The 16,072-nt window shown below is 43.5% G+C and overlaps 2 protein-coding genes and 1 long non-coding RNA gene across 3 annotated transcripts; 2 read left to right on the top strand and 1 right to left on the bottom strand.

The window, feature by feature from the left end:
- Positions 1-2,946, top strand: LOC108962096 (uncharacterized). Its single transcript, XR_001990608.3, has 3 exons — positions 1-161; positions 1,661-1,734; positions 2,800-2,946. It is a non-coding gene; the product is annotated as an uncharacterized LOC108962096 (long non-coding RNA).
- Positions 2,947-6,935: 3,989 nt separating this feature from the next.
- On the bottom strand, positions 6,936-10,132 carry ALG2 (ALG2 alpha-1,3/1,6-mannosyltransferase). The gene is made up of 2 exons (XM_009101431.4): positions 9,713-10,132; positions 6,936-7,856 (listed from the first exon to the last, which is right to left on the bottom strand). The coding sequence occupies exons 1-2, from the start codon at positions 10,043-10,045 to the stop codon at positions 6,954-6,956; spliced, it is 1,236 nt and encodes a 411-aa protein (XP_009099679.4). The 5' UTR covers positions 10,046-10,132; the 3' UTR covers positions 6,936-6,953.
- A 171-nt stretch (positions 10,133-10,303) lies between these two features.
- SEC61B (SEC61 translocon subunit beta) lies at positions 10,304-15,676 on the top strand. Its single transcript, XM_030229537.2, has 4 exons — positions 10,304-10,445; positions 10,546-10,643; positions 11,278-11,379; positions 15,343-15,676. The coding sequence occupies exons 1-4, from the start codon at positions 10,443-10,445 to the stop codon at positions 15,428-15,430; spliced, it is 291 nt and encodes a 96-aa protein (XP_030085397.1). The 5' UTR covers positions 10,304-10,442; the 3' UTR covers positions 15,431-15,676.
- The last annotated feature ends 396 nt before the right edge of the window (positions 15,677-16,072 follow it).

Genomic DNA, 16,072 nt, shown 5'->3' with positions numbered 1-16,072 from the left:
GCTGTGATCTGTAACTGACACCTCTCCAGGTCTGCCCTGCTCCCCTTGCCTGGACACTGTGGGATGGCCCATGGCTCCTGGCTCCCTGTTCCTTACTGACCAAAGGGTCCTTCCTGCTCCCTAGGCACTCTATGCTGACTGAATCCAGACAAGCGGGAGAGGTAAGAGATGGGAGAGAAACTGAGACACCTGGGAATGGAGGTTGCCCTGGATTTCTCCCTGACCTATTTGAATGATGTGTCCTTTATCAGCACCATCATGGTTTCCTTCTCCCTGATCACTGCTGAGCCCCACTTCATTGTGTGGGGGCACTTCATGTTCTGTGCTGCTCTTGTAGGAACTCTGCTTGGACCTCTCTCACCTTGGTGGGGCATCAAATGACCTAGACTCATCACTAGGTCCCACTGAGATGTCCTTTGTCATGTTAGGCTTCTTGACTCTAAGTTTCTTAGGAAAACAGGGTTTAAAAGGGGGAGGAAGGAGGGAAATGCTCTGTCTCTTGCCAGGTGCTAAAAGAGAGATCCAATGGGAAATAGGTTCTAGCTAGGTTTCATGTTTCCACAGTTCTCTGTCCTCCTATCCTGTGTTCCTACAGGAGGTGATGGTCAGGATCTCTTCCTGCAGTCAATCATTATGAGGTTTGTACTGCCCACAGCACTTTGTTCAGCTGTAGGTTTGTTTACAGGGCTAATCCTAGGCTGGGTTTTAAGGGAGTAAATCAGACAAGATTTTTGTCTTTCCCAAAGCTGGCTATTCAGCACAGGAGTTCTGTGCATAATTGTGAGGGGAAAAGTCCTTTAAGTCAAAATATGTGTGTGTGCCTGTAAAGTAGGTTGTTTGAAGACCAGTTTCCCCAAACTGATTATTTTACATATGGGTTTTTAAACTTAGCAACTTTTGCTCCCCTCTCCATGTAAAACCACTCCAAATGATTTCTACTTTCATTTTGTCACTCTTTACACTTTTCCTCTCTTTCATTGCACAAAAAATTTGAGTCATAAAGGTACTATAATGTTAAAAGGTCTGTCTCAGAGTTCATGAGGTGAAACTTGTTGGTTTTCTCAGATGACTAACAGTCCAAAAATCTGGAACTAACTCAATTACTCTTGGGCATAGAATAATGGGCACTAAAGAACTGCACACCCATAAATCAATAGAGACCAACCCCTAATTTAATTCTTTTTGGGTCACACATTCTACTTTCACCATAAAAGCAGATAAGGATGACTATAATTAAAATGCCTTTCCTTCTCTACTGTTTGTGTTAACATTCATGTTATTGAATACACCCCTTCCTTAATACTATATTTTTGCAGTTATTGTTTCATTAAAAATACCCCTGTGATACTAACTGTATAATAAATTACAATTCAAAATAAAATATCAGCCATTTCATCCATGAGAGAGAATAAAGCCATAATAAAAAATAATAAAGTTTACCAATATGATAATGCAGCATGAGGTTTTTATAGACTTCATGCAAATGTTAAAATCTATAAATTTTTTATATTGTGTAAAATTGTAAAAAATAGCAATGAGGGGGGAGGGAAATGGATAAAAAAAGCAGCAGTGGCAGGTTGGCCTAATCACAAAATTTTCAGATTTCTTCTTAGAATCTGAAAAAGTGCATAACATATGCATAATAAATTATGTTCTGTAGCCTATCGGATTGACTAGACTAAAGGTAATTGAAGAAGGACAACTCTGTCTGCACATTCCAACCCCTCAGTATTGGTAAGTGAAGAAACTCTAAAGCCTAATCACCTCTCTCTCCTTGCCTCTCCTTGCTTACACCTAATGCCCTGCACATACTCTGCCCTTATTGTTCCAATTATATTTTAAACAACTTCTTTATTTGCCTTCTTTTTGTTTATTTGGGGTGTAAGAGAAGGTATCAGGATGTGCACATTTGGGGAGGGGAGGGGAGGGGAGGGGGAGGGGAGGAGGAGGAGGATAGGAGAGGAGGGATAGGAGATGGAGAGAGAGGAGCTAGGTTATTCGCTTACCTTGAGCAGATGAAGAACGGACGGAGAGGAGAGGAGAGGAGGAGAGAGAGGAGAGGAGAGGAGAGGAGAGGCCGATCCGCTGAGGGAGGACGAGGAGGAGTAGGAGAGCTGAGCAGGAGTGAGAGGATAGGAGAGGAGAGGAGAGGAGCGGAAGGACATGTAGAGGATAGGAGAGGAGACGCACGACGGAGAGGAGAGAGAGTGAGAGGAGAGGATTGGCTGTAGGAGCAGGATAGGATAGAGCGAGTAGCAGAGTATCAGGAGAGGCGAGGTAGAGAAGATGGGCAGAGGAGAGGACAGGAGAGGAGAGGAGAGGAGAATTAGAGGGAGAGGATCCTCCTTGCTGCCATTTTCTTTTTGTTGCATCATCCTTCACACCACACTGGTGGGATATGAATTCAAAACTTGCATTTTCTTGTAGACTAATGATAACTTATTTAATATTACTAGTCCAATATTTACTATTTCTTCTGACAGCAGATTGCGCAAGGCATATGCAATTTGATTTAAAGAAAACTCTCATAAAATATTTATTTGTTTATTTATTTAAATAAAGGAGAAGAGAGGGAAAAGTATGGGTTTCTGCAATAGCTTCAAAACAGATACAAAAAATTACTGTTAAAAGCCTGCCTTTTTGGAAACTCAGCACTGGTCAGCCTTGTTTTCTCATATTGTGTTGGTCTAGAGACAACACAACAAAATGTACTCGATATACCCTAGAACATGCTGCCTTGCAAAATATGGGGGTACTTACTGTCCTCTCATGATGGAGCTGCTTCCATTTAATTGACAGGTAGCTTGTCACTGACAAAAACCATCCTGGATTCTATGTCTGTAATCAAGATTCTGGTTGGATTTCCAAAAAGGAGGAGAGGAAGTAGAGAGGAAACAAAGCTACATTGTGATAAAATAAAGAACTGAGTGCCTGCACTTCTGGAATCAATAATCTCTTCTGTAAACCTAAAACTTTGTTTTCGTGTGTGGGTCTTTAAAACAGCAGCAGGGAAAGACCAGATTGGATGGAGCTTTGAACAAACAGCTTTGGTTTGGTGGTGGGTGACTCTGCCCATGGCAGAGTGGTTGGAGCAAGATGATCTTTAATATCTCTTCCAACCCTAACCACTCCATGATTCCATGACCCTATTAATTAAATGAACAGATGCTCAAGAGAACAGAAAAATACCCTTACAGGATCACCAAATAGTCTGAGTTGGAAGGGATCCACACAGATCATTGAGTCTGACTCTTAAGTGAATGGCCCATGCAGGGATCAAACCCACCAACCTTGGCATTATTAGCACCCTGTTTTAATCAACTGAGCCAACCTCAGGGCTCATGAGAACATAAAAACACAGGTCACAGCATAATCTGAAAACATTTAACAACAATCACAGATTTAATTTCTTGATCTGACACCCTACCTCCACTGCCAGTATTCCACATTTTTTGTCAAAAAAAAGTTTGGGTCTTTCTGACCCTTCACAGGAGCCTCTCATTTTAAGGTGGCTTCAGCCTATCTGGGATCAACATGCCAGTAGTAAGGGTCCATCAGGTATGCCAAGATCTCCACCCTGTGCTGTTGAAAAGAGCTGATTCCTGGTGTTTGACATGGAGTCACCACTGCTGGAAGTGACTTAGGACATCCCTGGCATAGCCTGCAGGCCTGTGGAGTGCTGGAGAACATGAAGATGCTGAGAATACCACTACAAAATTATCGAGCAGACTATGCAGCACACAACGTGCAGAACCATGGAAAGTGGTCAGAGCACAGGAGAGACCAAACAGTACCACAAGATGCTCACAGTGTCTGTATCTGGTTCAGAAAGAACTTTTCCACCCATTCCCTTCAAGCATGCAGGAAGTGCAGCGCTTCTTAAGAGTCTGCCAGCTTCTGATGAATCAAAATAGGCTTTTCAGTGTCATGGCTCTTCTAGTGGTACCTACTTCAAAGGGACCTCACTACCCATGGGCATGAGAAGCACACGAAGATCCTGAGGAATGGAAAGAGTCAGTCACCACATCCTGCCTTATTGTCCTGCTGAAGTCTTGGCTGGCATTTCACTATGAAAGGAGATACCTGGGCCATAGGGGTTGTACTGTCCCACAATCAAGCTCATGCCACCGTGCCTTTTTCTTTAGACAGATCACTCCCACAAATACGAATTTTACATCTGAGATAAACAGGACCTGGCAATCCAAGCTGCCTCTGAGGAATGGTAGCGCACTCTTGAGGCAACAGAAGAACTAACAATGGTACTTCTATTCTGCCCTACCACAAGAATGCAACTGATAGACTAGCCCAAGATCTGGGGTAGGCCAGTCCTAACCATCTCATTTTGAGGGTCACAGACAGACATAGATTTTAAAGGTGTTTGCCTTTCACACCCAGTGTCCAGAGTCAACTGATTTGTGTATTTGTTGTGTATTATTACTCCCCCTGATGGAGCTCCAGTACTCCAGTGCTTGGCCACAGCAGTTGTGGTCCCTCCAAAAACTGCTTAAATGAACTAAGTCACCTGGTTTTAGTCCCCATGGCCACTGTCTTCCACACAGTCACAATCCACTTTGCTCTGGGATATTACTACTGCTAATCACCTAATGTCCCTTGGGATATATGGTACCTGAATAGGCTGTAAAGATTAGCCATATCTAACTAATAAACCCTAATATAATTGTGCAGTCCCCACTGAATGGTTCTGGAAAACCATAAAACCACAGAAAGGTTTGGGTTGGAAGGGACTTTTAAAGACCATGTCGTCCAGCCCTCCTTCAATGGGCAGGGATATCTCTTCCTAGATCAGGTCTCTCAAGATGGAAAGCAAGAGATCTTGAAGCAGCCTGCAGTGCTCTGTCACACTTCTACACATTGACCACAGGTTCCTGCAGGAGTCTGAGCCTAATCTGCAGCTGATGGGGAGCCTGAAGGTCAGGCTCTATGCAGGCAGCCTCAGGCTTGAGGTGGTCCAACCTACCTGCCATGAAGCAGCAGGACTGGGGCTGCTGTGAAAGGGATGGCAGTGAAAAGTTGGGGGAGATCACACCATGGGACAGTGACTTCACCAACCAGGGCACAGTTCCCAAGCGGGGCAGCCTGGTGACAGTAGCAGCTGTTGACAGTCACAATCACCAGGTAAATATGAGATGGCAGGTCAGGTCCAAGAGGAATCCATGAAATTCAGTGAACAGAAGCTGCAGGATATAGAACTAGGCAGGCATGAGCAACACAGCTCAGGAAAGGGCTGGAGGCCAAGGCTGGAGCAGAAACAGAACTACCCCTGCACCAGTGTCTCTTAAGGCTCCAGGCCAACCCCAGCACAGCTGAGAGAGGCGAATGTAACACAGAATAAGCAAGGAGAGGAATTGGCCCCAACCACCTTGTACCTTCTAAATGGAACTTAAAACCGAGGCCAAACATGATCCAGGCTGTTTATTTGACCACAGATAGTCTTCACTGTCTCCTCTGGTCCTTCAGTCATCCATTGCCACACCCATGATGAAAAAGTTGCACAAAGATTTAGGAAAACTTTTAAGGGTGGGAATGGAGTAGAAATGAAGGAACAGGCTTGCAAAAATGTAGATTTAGGCTTGCCAGTTTTTCTGACTGAATAGAAATGTAGGAAACAGGGCCTGTGAGACCATCCGCTTTCACTCCATAACAAATAAAAACTAGACTGTTCCAAATTCTTGATTAAAGACAGTGACAGATTTTGTTTGATTTTTGTTTGTTTTACTTTCAATAAAAGCCTTATAAGTATACTGAGACGTGGGTTTTGGTCCTAAGCAACAAAAAGAATGGTCTCTCTGCTGTGAAGTATTAATGTGGAAATGCCTGAAACTAACTTACATAGAAATTGCAGAATTCAGACTACAAATTATATTTCATACCACTCGGCAAATTGTACTTTATAGGTAACACTGGATTTCACTGGATCTATTTTAATACTTAAAGTTCAAGTGTTTGGATTATGTGTGTTACAACAAACAGAACCACCAATAAAGATACACTAAAAGAGAGACAGATGAACAAAAAATATATTCCTTTCTCCAGACCAGACTGGGAAAAAAAAAATCACAGTACTGTCACATGTGCACTCACTGGATTAGGAAAACATAAAGTTACCACTAAATTGGCAAAATAAAATGTCTTTATTGTCTGGTCCAGATTAAGATCTTTTCTAAAAGTGTGCTGTCTTTTAGAATGAAATGTTAAATATAGAGAAAATAATTTAATTACCTACAAACCAGAAATTCCCAAAGTAAAATTACTTCCTCAAGCATTGCAGGTAATGAACAAACATAGCTTCAGCACTAACCTTTTTGCTGAGGTAGTCTGATATCCTTGGTGTTATTCTGGCCTCACTTCCTCCTGCTCACACACCTGTATGCTTTTCTGACACCCAGTGTGACTACACAATGCAACTACACAAGCACAGTAATGCTCAGTCATTTAAACACCACACCATTCATATTCCTAACACTGCTGGGTTTTTGAAACATGCAGTTGGTTGGACTGTGCAATTCTCTCCATACTTCAGCTGAGACAGCCCTTTTACTTACAAATTACTGATGACCATTTTAAATACATAAAAATAAGGCTGTGTGTGTCTTATCTGGACAAATCCAAATTTTGTATATTGAATCAGCCATTCCATACAGCATTAAATAAAACATGCAGTAATTTTCCTGCAGTAAGTTACTGCCATTAAACTTTGCATTTTTTCAAGGCACAATACGCAAAAGAACTTCTCCAATAGCAGATCAGTCTACCACATGAAAATTTTAACCTTCTAATGAAACAGTGGGACATGCTTTGCTCTTTCTTTGTGCCAAGTGACATAAGACAGCACAAGAATGAAAACAAAGACATTCAGATATCCCTAATTCTTCACTGGTCCCCTACACAAATGAGAGACACAATGTTGTAAAATATAAAGTAGGAATAGAATTTTATTCTGTTAATCTGCGTATGTATTGGTACAGCTGTTCTGAGAAAGCTTCTGAAGAAAATTTTTCCATAACTCTCACTCTGCCAGCTGCTCCCATTGTGTCCTTTAAGAGAGGATCTCTCACAATTTTTTCCATGGCATCAGCGAATTGCGTTGGCAGAGGATCACACAAAAATCCTGTAACATTATGTGAGATTGATTCCAAAGGACCACCTGAATTAACTGCTATAACTGGACATCTCATATACATTGCCTCCAAAGGGACAATGCCAAAATGTTCATTGCTTGGTGTATAAAGCACACACACAGAGTTACTAAAAAGAGAGATTTTCTGTTCATCTGAGAATGATCTCAGAAAAGTCACATGATCATTAACATTGAGTTTGGCTGCAAGTCTCCTCAGCTCTTCATAGTGCTCCACGTTTTCCAGAACTCGCTTATCATAACCACCTGCCATAACCAGGTGAACTTCATCCCACTCATGAGAATCAAGTCTCCCTTGAAGTTCATGCAAAGCTTCGAGAGCCAATGCCAGATTCTTTTTTCTCTCATACCTATTAATGGAAAGAAACAGGAACTTTTTCTTTTTTGGTATCAGATCAGCTATGTCTGCTGGAACAATTTCTTCAAAGCTACTGATGTTGAGTGATGGGTAGAGGACATCTGGTTTTATGTGTGATAGGGACTTAAATGTGTCTCTGAAGACGCTGGCAGTGAACTTGCTGTTCACAACGATACAGTCTGCCATGCCAGTTGTGTACTCCTCCAGCCAGTCGAGCGGCAGTCTGTAGAGGCGCTTCAGGAAAGATTCTCTTTTGGTCAAGAGCTGATCAGGAAAGTGACAGTAGAACAAAACCTTCTTCCGGGTTCTCGCCAGTCTAAGTACAGGAATACAGGCAGACACCTGGTGCAACCAGAGAGACAGGACAAGAGGAGAGGTTAATTGTTTGTGTCAGTGCCACCAGTGTGCACATGTGATTTCAAAACCATGCTCTGAGAGCCACTGCTTTGCAAGCCAAGTGCCTTCTCCCTCTCCCCCACACAAGCACATCAATTTGTACTCCCTCATCCAGGACCTCTTGTTGCCCTATCATTTCTTCCAGCTCCCCACCAAGGTCCCATCAAGCCCCAGGACTTCTCCAAGCACCTCCTTCCACCACTACCAGGGGTGCTAGGAGCAGAGTCCAGGCAGCAGCAGCATCCTCTCCCTCCAGCTGCCCCAGACTGTAAGACGTAAATTGCAAAATGTGGAATAGCTCAAGATTATCTAAAGTTAGGACGTTCTTTGATGTAAGATCTTTGATCACTTTCAAGCCTAATCAGGAAGAAAGAAGACCTCATCAGTGGAACTGTCAGCAGCCAGCATCCCTTAGTCAACAACACCCTGGAACTAACAAGCCTTAAAGAAAGATGTTGATTTATCTCTATGTATACATTGCTAACTTTGCAAATACTCAAGGTTCCATGTATCCTATAGCTAAACTATGTTCATTATAACACAAAAAACACAACCACAGGTCAGAAAGACCCCTGCTCAAGGGAAGACCATTTCCCCAAGCTAGTGTAGAAGTTAACTGGGGACATGTAACTTGCACAGAATCACAGAATCAATCAGGTTGGAAAAGAGATCACCGAGTCCCAACAATGGCCCAACACCACTGTGTCAACTAGACCATGGCATTAAGAGCCACATCCAGTCTTTCCTTAAATATATCCAGGGCCAGTGACTCTATCACCTCCTTGGGCAGGTGATTTCAATATATAATCAATCACCATTGATTATATGAAATCGCCATTTCAATGTATAATCAATCACCCTCTCTGAAGAAATTCTTCCTAATGTCCAAGCTAAGTCTCCCCTGGCGCAGCTTAAGACTATGTTCTTTCATCCTGTCAGGGAGAACAATTCCCACCTGCTAGAACATCTTTTCAGGCAGTTGTAGAGGGTGATAAGGTCCCCCTGAACCTCCTATTCTCCCAGCTCTCTCAGCCACCTGTCATAAGACTTGAGCTCCAGACCCATCTCCACTGCCCTTCTCTGGAAACTATTAACCAATCATAGTATTATGAGGGGTTGCACTTGGAATGTTACTAACTCTGAATTTCTGTGTATAAAAGATGGCACAGGAAGCCTGATGGGGTGTCCTTGATTTGTGGAACATCATGAATCAGCCAGGCTTGCACAGCTCTGAAATTAACAATCCATGTCTCTCCCTTGAGTGTGTCATTATTGTCTTATTGCACACCCGATAATGAATCCCATTTTGTGGGGATTTGACACTTAAGGGCTCTGGAGCATGTCCCTTATGAGAGGCTGCAGGAACTGGGCTAGTTTAGTCTAGAGAAGAGAAGACTAGGAGACAATTAATTCATACAAATATCACAAAGGTAGATCTCATCTGAAGAAAATGCTGCAAGACTCTTTAGTGGTGCCCAGTAACAGGATGAGGAGCAATGGCCATAAACTAAAACGCAAGAACTTCTACGTGTACATGAAGAACTTCAGCACTGGAAAAGGCTGACCAGGGAGGTCGTGGAGACCCTCTCTGGAGACATTCCAAACCCATCTGGACGTGTTCCTGCGGCACCTGCTGCAGGTGCCTCTGCTCTGCCAGGGGGTTTGGAGTAATGATCACCAGACGCCCCTTCCAACCCTAACAATCCTGTGATTCTGTGAAGAGCAGCCCACCAGCATCCCCGCCTCCAGTCGGGCCAGAGGCAGCGGCGCTCCCGTGCCCATGTCCATGCCCATGCCCGCACCTGGTCGCACACGAAGGCGTCGAAGGTCTCTCCGCTGAGCAGCAGCACGTAGAGCGCCACGAAGGCCATGCGCAGGGCGGCGCACAGGGCGTGCCCGCGGCCGCACAGGCTGCGCGGGAGCCAGCCGCCCGCCCGCCGCACCGCCAGCCCGCGCGTCTCCGCGAAGCAGCGCCCGGGGTCGTAGTGCGCCGTCCAGATCTGCACCCGGCAGCCCCGCGCCCGCAGCGCCAGCGCCGCGTCCACCACCAGCCGCTCCGCGCCGCCCAGGCCCAGGTCCGGGTGCAGGAACAGCACGGACGGGCCCGCACCTCCCACCTCCTCCGCCTCCTCCATAGCCGCTGCCGCGGGGTCGCATGCGCAGCCCGGCAGTCCCGGTGGGACACGTCAGCCTTGCTTCCCTTCCTCCCGGGCCTTCCCGCCCGCCCCGCCCGCCGGGCGGCCGCGCTGCTGCCCGACGCGCCGTTCGCCGCGGTCCTGCGCCGGCCCGGCCGCTACGCAAGGAGCGGGCGCGACCGAGGCGTCACGGGGGGCAGCAGTCTCGGAAGGCGGCCGCCGAGCCAGGGATACAGGGATAAGGGGCTGCTGCTGCTGCTCAGGCATTATCCGGGGAAGCCGCGTGGCCCCGGGATGCGCGGCGCGGGGCGGAGCCTGATGCGGACGGGGACGTGGCCGGAGCCGCTGTAGCGGAGCGTGTGTGACACCGCGCCGAGCCCCAGCCAGCGCCGCCGCCATGGTGAGGGGCTGCGTGAGGCGGGGGCCGGCCGAGACGCCCCTTCCCCGCCGGCAGTGCCCGCCGCCACTTACCCCCTCCCGCTTCTCTCCTGTCTCCGCAGCCCGGGCCCAACCCCAGCGCCACCAGCGTCGGCTCCTCCGGCCGCTCCCCCAGCAAGGCTGTGGCTCCCCGCGCCGCGGGATCCACCGTCCGGCAGAGGTGGGTGCCCGCCGCCGCCGCTCCCCAGCGGGGACAGCTCTTGCCCCCGTCGTGCGCTCTGCTTGCCGGGCTGGTGTCCTCTCTGATGTGGCAGCACAGGCTGTTGCCACTCCAGAGAAGGGCAGCACTGCTGGGGAAGGGTCTGTGGCACCAGTGCTATGAGGAGGGGCTGAGGAAGCTGGGGGTGTTTAGCCTGGAGAAAAGGAGTGACCTTATCGTTCTCTGCAACCACCTGAAAGGAAGGTGTAGCCCGGTGATGGGCTGGGTCTTCTCCCGGGCAACTACTGACAGGATAGGAAAGCACAAGTCTTAAGCTGTGCCAGGGGATGTTTAGCTTGGACATCAGGAGGAAGGGGCGATTAGACATTGCAATGGGCTGCCGAGGGAAGTGGTGGAGTCACTGTCCCTGTAGGTATTTAAGGATAGACTGGATGTGGCACTCAGTGCCATGGTCTAGTTGACATGGTGGTGTTGGATCATAGGTTGGACTTGATTATCCTAGAGGCCTTTCCCAACCTGATTGATTCTGTGGAGTGTATTGTTTCCGCAGAGTCTCCTGGACTGCTTGGTCCTAGAAGCTGGTGGAGTACTAACGTGTTGTTTGGTCTTTGTTTCCTTCTGTCATCCCTTAAAGGAAAAATGCCAGCTGTGGGACAAGGAGTGCAGGCCGTGCCACGTCCACAGGGACTGGTGGGATGTGGCGGTTCTACACTGAGGACTCGCCAGGGCTCAAAGTGTAAGTTGGGTGAAGTGGCAGGCTTGAGGGCTGTAGAGTTCCCCTGCCTACATTGTCTTGCTGTCTTTGAATTAATAGTAATCTGTCAGTGCTTTGGGGTGCATGGGAAAACTTGCTGAGTTGATGGTTGGAATGACATATTTAATCTGTAACCCTGGAGAAGTAGTTTCTAAAGCTACAGTGGTTTTAAAAAGGTAGGTACAAGTTGTATTTTGTAATTGCCAAAGCTTACCCTGTGTGGTCTTTGAAGGCTGTGAGCAATCCCTTTGAAGTTGAAAAAAATCACTTGTCTCAATGAGTTAAAGCATCTGTGTGCATGTTTTCATTCTATTTTAAATAAAACTCTTGGATTTTGTCTTATAATAGCTATGTTATGATCGTGTGCACCCCTTGAAAATACAATATAACTGATAAACTATATGCTTGCATCAGGTGTTTTCATTAAAGAGCTGTAGATAAATTACTTTAGCTGAACTTGCCTAGCAAAAAGCATGGTCTAGGATATACCTTATATATCTCCATTTTCACAAGGTGAATGTTCCAAGATTATGGTCAAATACCTAGTAATGTTCCTTGAACTATGAAGAGAGCCTAAGTTTTTACTCTTTTGACCAATTTGAGTCATTCAGATGACTTTCCCAACAAACTTTTAAGCCTAATACTTGGGTAACAAAAGTGGAAGGTGTATTTGAGCTGATGAGTGCCTGCCAAGTTACATCCTGAGTGGAAATTTGTGCTTATTGTAGAATTACAGTTCACGAGTTCTTGTTCTTACTAGGTTGAAAAGCCTTGAGATGCTCAGGACTGACCCTGTTGCTTGGTTTTTTTTCTCAAATTCATTAATGTTTTCTTTTGGAGTTCTTCAAGAGGGCTGCTGCTAGCTGCACATTTGGGGAAGGGCATGATTATAGGCTACTTAGTGATAGTTCTGTGAGTAATCCTTCCTTTGAAGTTGTTTTACATGTTTTCATTTTCTTATGTACTTGAAACTTTAGAAAACAAGCTGTATCCAGGAAACCACCAAAGTTGTGCTGTTCTGCCTTGCTTACTCCATTCTGAGTCCAGAAAAAAGACAAGACAAAGAAGAGACAATGAGCAGCAATAGTGTTTTAGAGCAAATCTATGCAGATAGGCTGGGCAACTGTTTTATTTGTTGTTTGATTGACTGAAGTTCAATTTGAAAAATGAATTACACCAAACAAACAAACAAAAAAACCCAAACAACCAGAAGGGCAGTATGATTTTTTTAATGGACTTGTGATACAAGCTTTAACAATTTTGCTGTTTCCTTGTGAATAACTTGATTTCACTTTTGGTGCTGAACAGCCACTCAGTTGTTCTCATCTTCAGTGCAAGCACTGAAGGTTTTCCCGTTTATTTATGTTGCGACACAGTGATTCCTGATTTTAAGGTTTTGGAGCACTGGGAGTGGTTTATTTGAAAGCTACTTTGGGTACCTGTATGGTCAGGCTTTTAATGAAAGAATCAAATCTATAAAAGAGAGTTGGTTTTACACATCACCCCATGCTAGATGTAACATTTTCTGAGCCATGGCATGGTAGCAACTTTCTTGCTTACAGCTTTCTAGGTATTTTTCTTCAATTTTTTTTTTCCCTAGCAACCAATTGTTATTATCTCTGCCCTGTTTAGTAGGCTTTAAAGCGAGAATGTGTTATCGAGGGGTTTGTGATTGCCTCAGTGAGTGCTTCAGCTGTTTCAAAGTTGTTTTTAGAAGTGGTTGCGATCACTACTGCATAAGCAATGGGAAAGCTTAGCCTGGTAGTGGTGGTGGGTGGGCTTTTTTGGTGTTTTTTCATACTGTTTAAAATGTAAGCTCTTAAAATTATTATGAAAAAATACCTAAAACCACCTGAAAACAGGTTAATTCATACTAGCTATGATGAAGGGAATTTTGCTCCAGAGGAAAAAAGTTTATGTATTTTATATTGTGCAGAATTATATTGATGCTTTGGATATTTTTGTATCTGTATTCAATATCCAGACTAATAAATCTTTTGAATAGGCAAGTTGGTTTCCCTCAGGAAAGATCCTTTATTTGCATTACAAGATGCTTCAAGATGTGTATGCCTTTAAAAACAGCTATTAGTGAAAGGGAGTTGTGGGGCATTTGGCTGAGAGGGGATATGATATTTTTCCTTTTAAAACTTGGAGATTACATGCTTTGAAAAGAAAACTAAACCCAAACTTTTTCTTTTTGGGTCACTTGTTACTCGTGGTTCCTGTATCTTGTCTTGGGCTTTCCTGCTTTAAGGAGCTATAGGCAGCTTTCTTGTGGATATAAAGTCAAATTGAGCTTGTGGTACAATATGCAGCCTTATGAAAGACATTCTAAGAAAGCACAGTACCAAATTTTTAGAGGTGTCTGAATCCATTTATTTATTTGTGGTGGCCTGAGAAGATGCAGGTGTGTGGAGGAGATTTGCAGGGTTTCAACAGGTTTTCTTTGGGACTGGAGGAAATGAGATATCTGTGTCAGTATTAGAGAGTTTATTTTTCTGTAGTAGTCCAATGTCATCCTCATGTTAAAAAAACCACTGAACACTCAGTCAGTTCCCACTGTTTATTTCCATGTAGTTCTGTTCTGATTAGTGGTGCTGCTTTGTTCCCACGTGCCTTTGGCAGAGCAGCTTACTTGTTCCTACTGCTGAAGGCTCAAATGAGTTGAATAATAATTCAGATACAGTGTAAGGACTATAAATTATGATTTATTTTATGTAGGCTATAAACTTACATGTATATATATATATATATATATATATATAATAGTAAAATTATAAAATAAATATATATTTTTTATATATAAAATGCTAGCATTTGAGAATTACATTCTGTTGCTTAGTGAAAGACACCCCTTGAAAGGGTTGCTTGTGTAGTCATCATGTATGTGGATGTTCATTTTGTTATTAGTTTATTTGCTGAATGCTTTATTTCTGTGTTCAGGATTCTCCATACCCAAATAAGTCTAAATATGATAGATAATAACTGAGTTTTATAACTCAGTGTAACATTACAGTTGTGATCATTTCAAGTATGTGGATCATGATCTGATAGAAAAATATGTCAGTAAACTCTTTGAATCCCTTTTCAGTTTCCTTTTTTTTTTTTACTTTATATTCAGGTAGCATTTACATCCTTCTAAACAGTACCCTGGAGGGTAACACAGGCTGGTTAACAGATTTCCCAGTAGCATGTTGAAAATCAAAAATGAGATTGGTATGAAGCAGTGTTGAGTGTGTGTATTCATGTAACTGTTGCATCTTAAAACAGCATGAAACAGCTGATTGAAGCTATCAGTGTGCACCCTAAGATTAAACTGTTTTTTAAAAACAATACTATGCAATTTCTAAACTATATATAAAAGTAAGAAGGAAAAAAAAAGAATTGATTCATTTTAGGTAAAGATTTAATGATGTAGCTTTGCCACTTTGTCTATGTTTTTCAAGAAAGCATAAGTCCCCGTCTCTCACTCACTGCTGCCATTGTTTTCAAATGAAACAAAACCTCTAAAATAAAACAGCTAATGAGAATTTTTTGCCAAAATTTTAGTAGCCGCTAGAGGACTCTGTTGTTTTTTTTATATTGGACTGCATCTTTGCTCAGTTGGCTATCTAAGTTGTAAACACAGAGGATACTTTTCCAGAGACTGTGGAAACAGTGATGAATAATAATGAACCATTAATGGTTTTTTTAACAAGGAGGGGGGTTTGTTGTACTTTTTTAATGTAACATTTAGGGTGTACAGAACTGTCTTTTAAAACAGTGGCAGCAGCAGGAGTTTTTGATAGAGGTGGCTATCTCATTTCTATGTGCCTTAAGGTATTTCTGTGGGAAGGGAAGAAGAGTTTTCTTGTACAATTTCCTATGACATGATGAGCTCACTTGGCTGATAATGGGCAAGACAGACTTCTTTTTTATGTTAATGCATTTTCTCTTTATTTTTAGTGGACCTGTTCCAGTTTTGGTCATGAGTCTTCTTTTTATTGCCTCTGTGTTTATGCTGCACATCTGGGGTAAATACACTCGTTCCTAGACTCAGCTGCCAACTTAAAGCATACATCTCGGACCAAAACTATGGTGGATCCTGGTTGTTCTTGGAGAGAGACTGGGGAAGCTTCCTATCACCTATTGAAGTCCTGTCAACTTTGGCTATAATACCGAATTAATTTCTCAGTTTGGTACTTGGGCAGCTTTAAAGCCTGTCATGGGTCATTTTGTATTTGTATCTGTACCCTTAGAATACAGGTATTGCAATAAAAGTTGTATATGGAAATAGAAACAGTCTTAACTGTATTTTTTCCTCTTCCAGTATGCCACCACTAACACATTTTACTAGTGGTTTTCATAAATAGTCACATTTCTGAGTAAATGCTCTTTGACAGTTCAAACCAGATTCTTCCAAACTATACATGGCTATATAATTTTATGCTAGAAGATCTTTTTTTTGTGGATGAAAGAGACAAAATCAGGTTCACAAACACGAGAAGGTAACCAATGTCCTTGCTGAAATAAAACTGAGGTACCGGTGCTGAGATGGACATGTTCTTCTTTTAACTCCAGAAGAATAGCTGGAGTTATTTAATTTATTTTCTAAATGCAAGTTAAACTTTACTCAGTGCTCATTATACATAAATATTATATGTTTGTTTTTTATGAGCTGTACTCGAGGAACAAC

This window comes from Serinus canaria, chromosome 2 (assembly GCF_022539315.1).
Source record: "Serinus canaria isolate serCan28SL12 chromosome 2, serCan2020, whole genome shotgun sequence".
In the NCBI taxonomy this organism is placed as follows: Eukaryota; Metazoa; Chordata; class Aves; order Passeriformes; family Fringillidae; genus Serinus; species Serinus canaria.
Note: the sequence above shows the minus strand (reverse complement) of the source record. Positions and strands in the feature narration are given on the sequence as shown.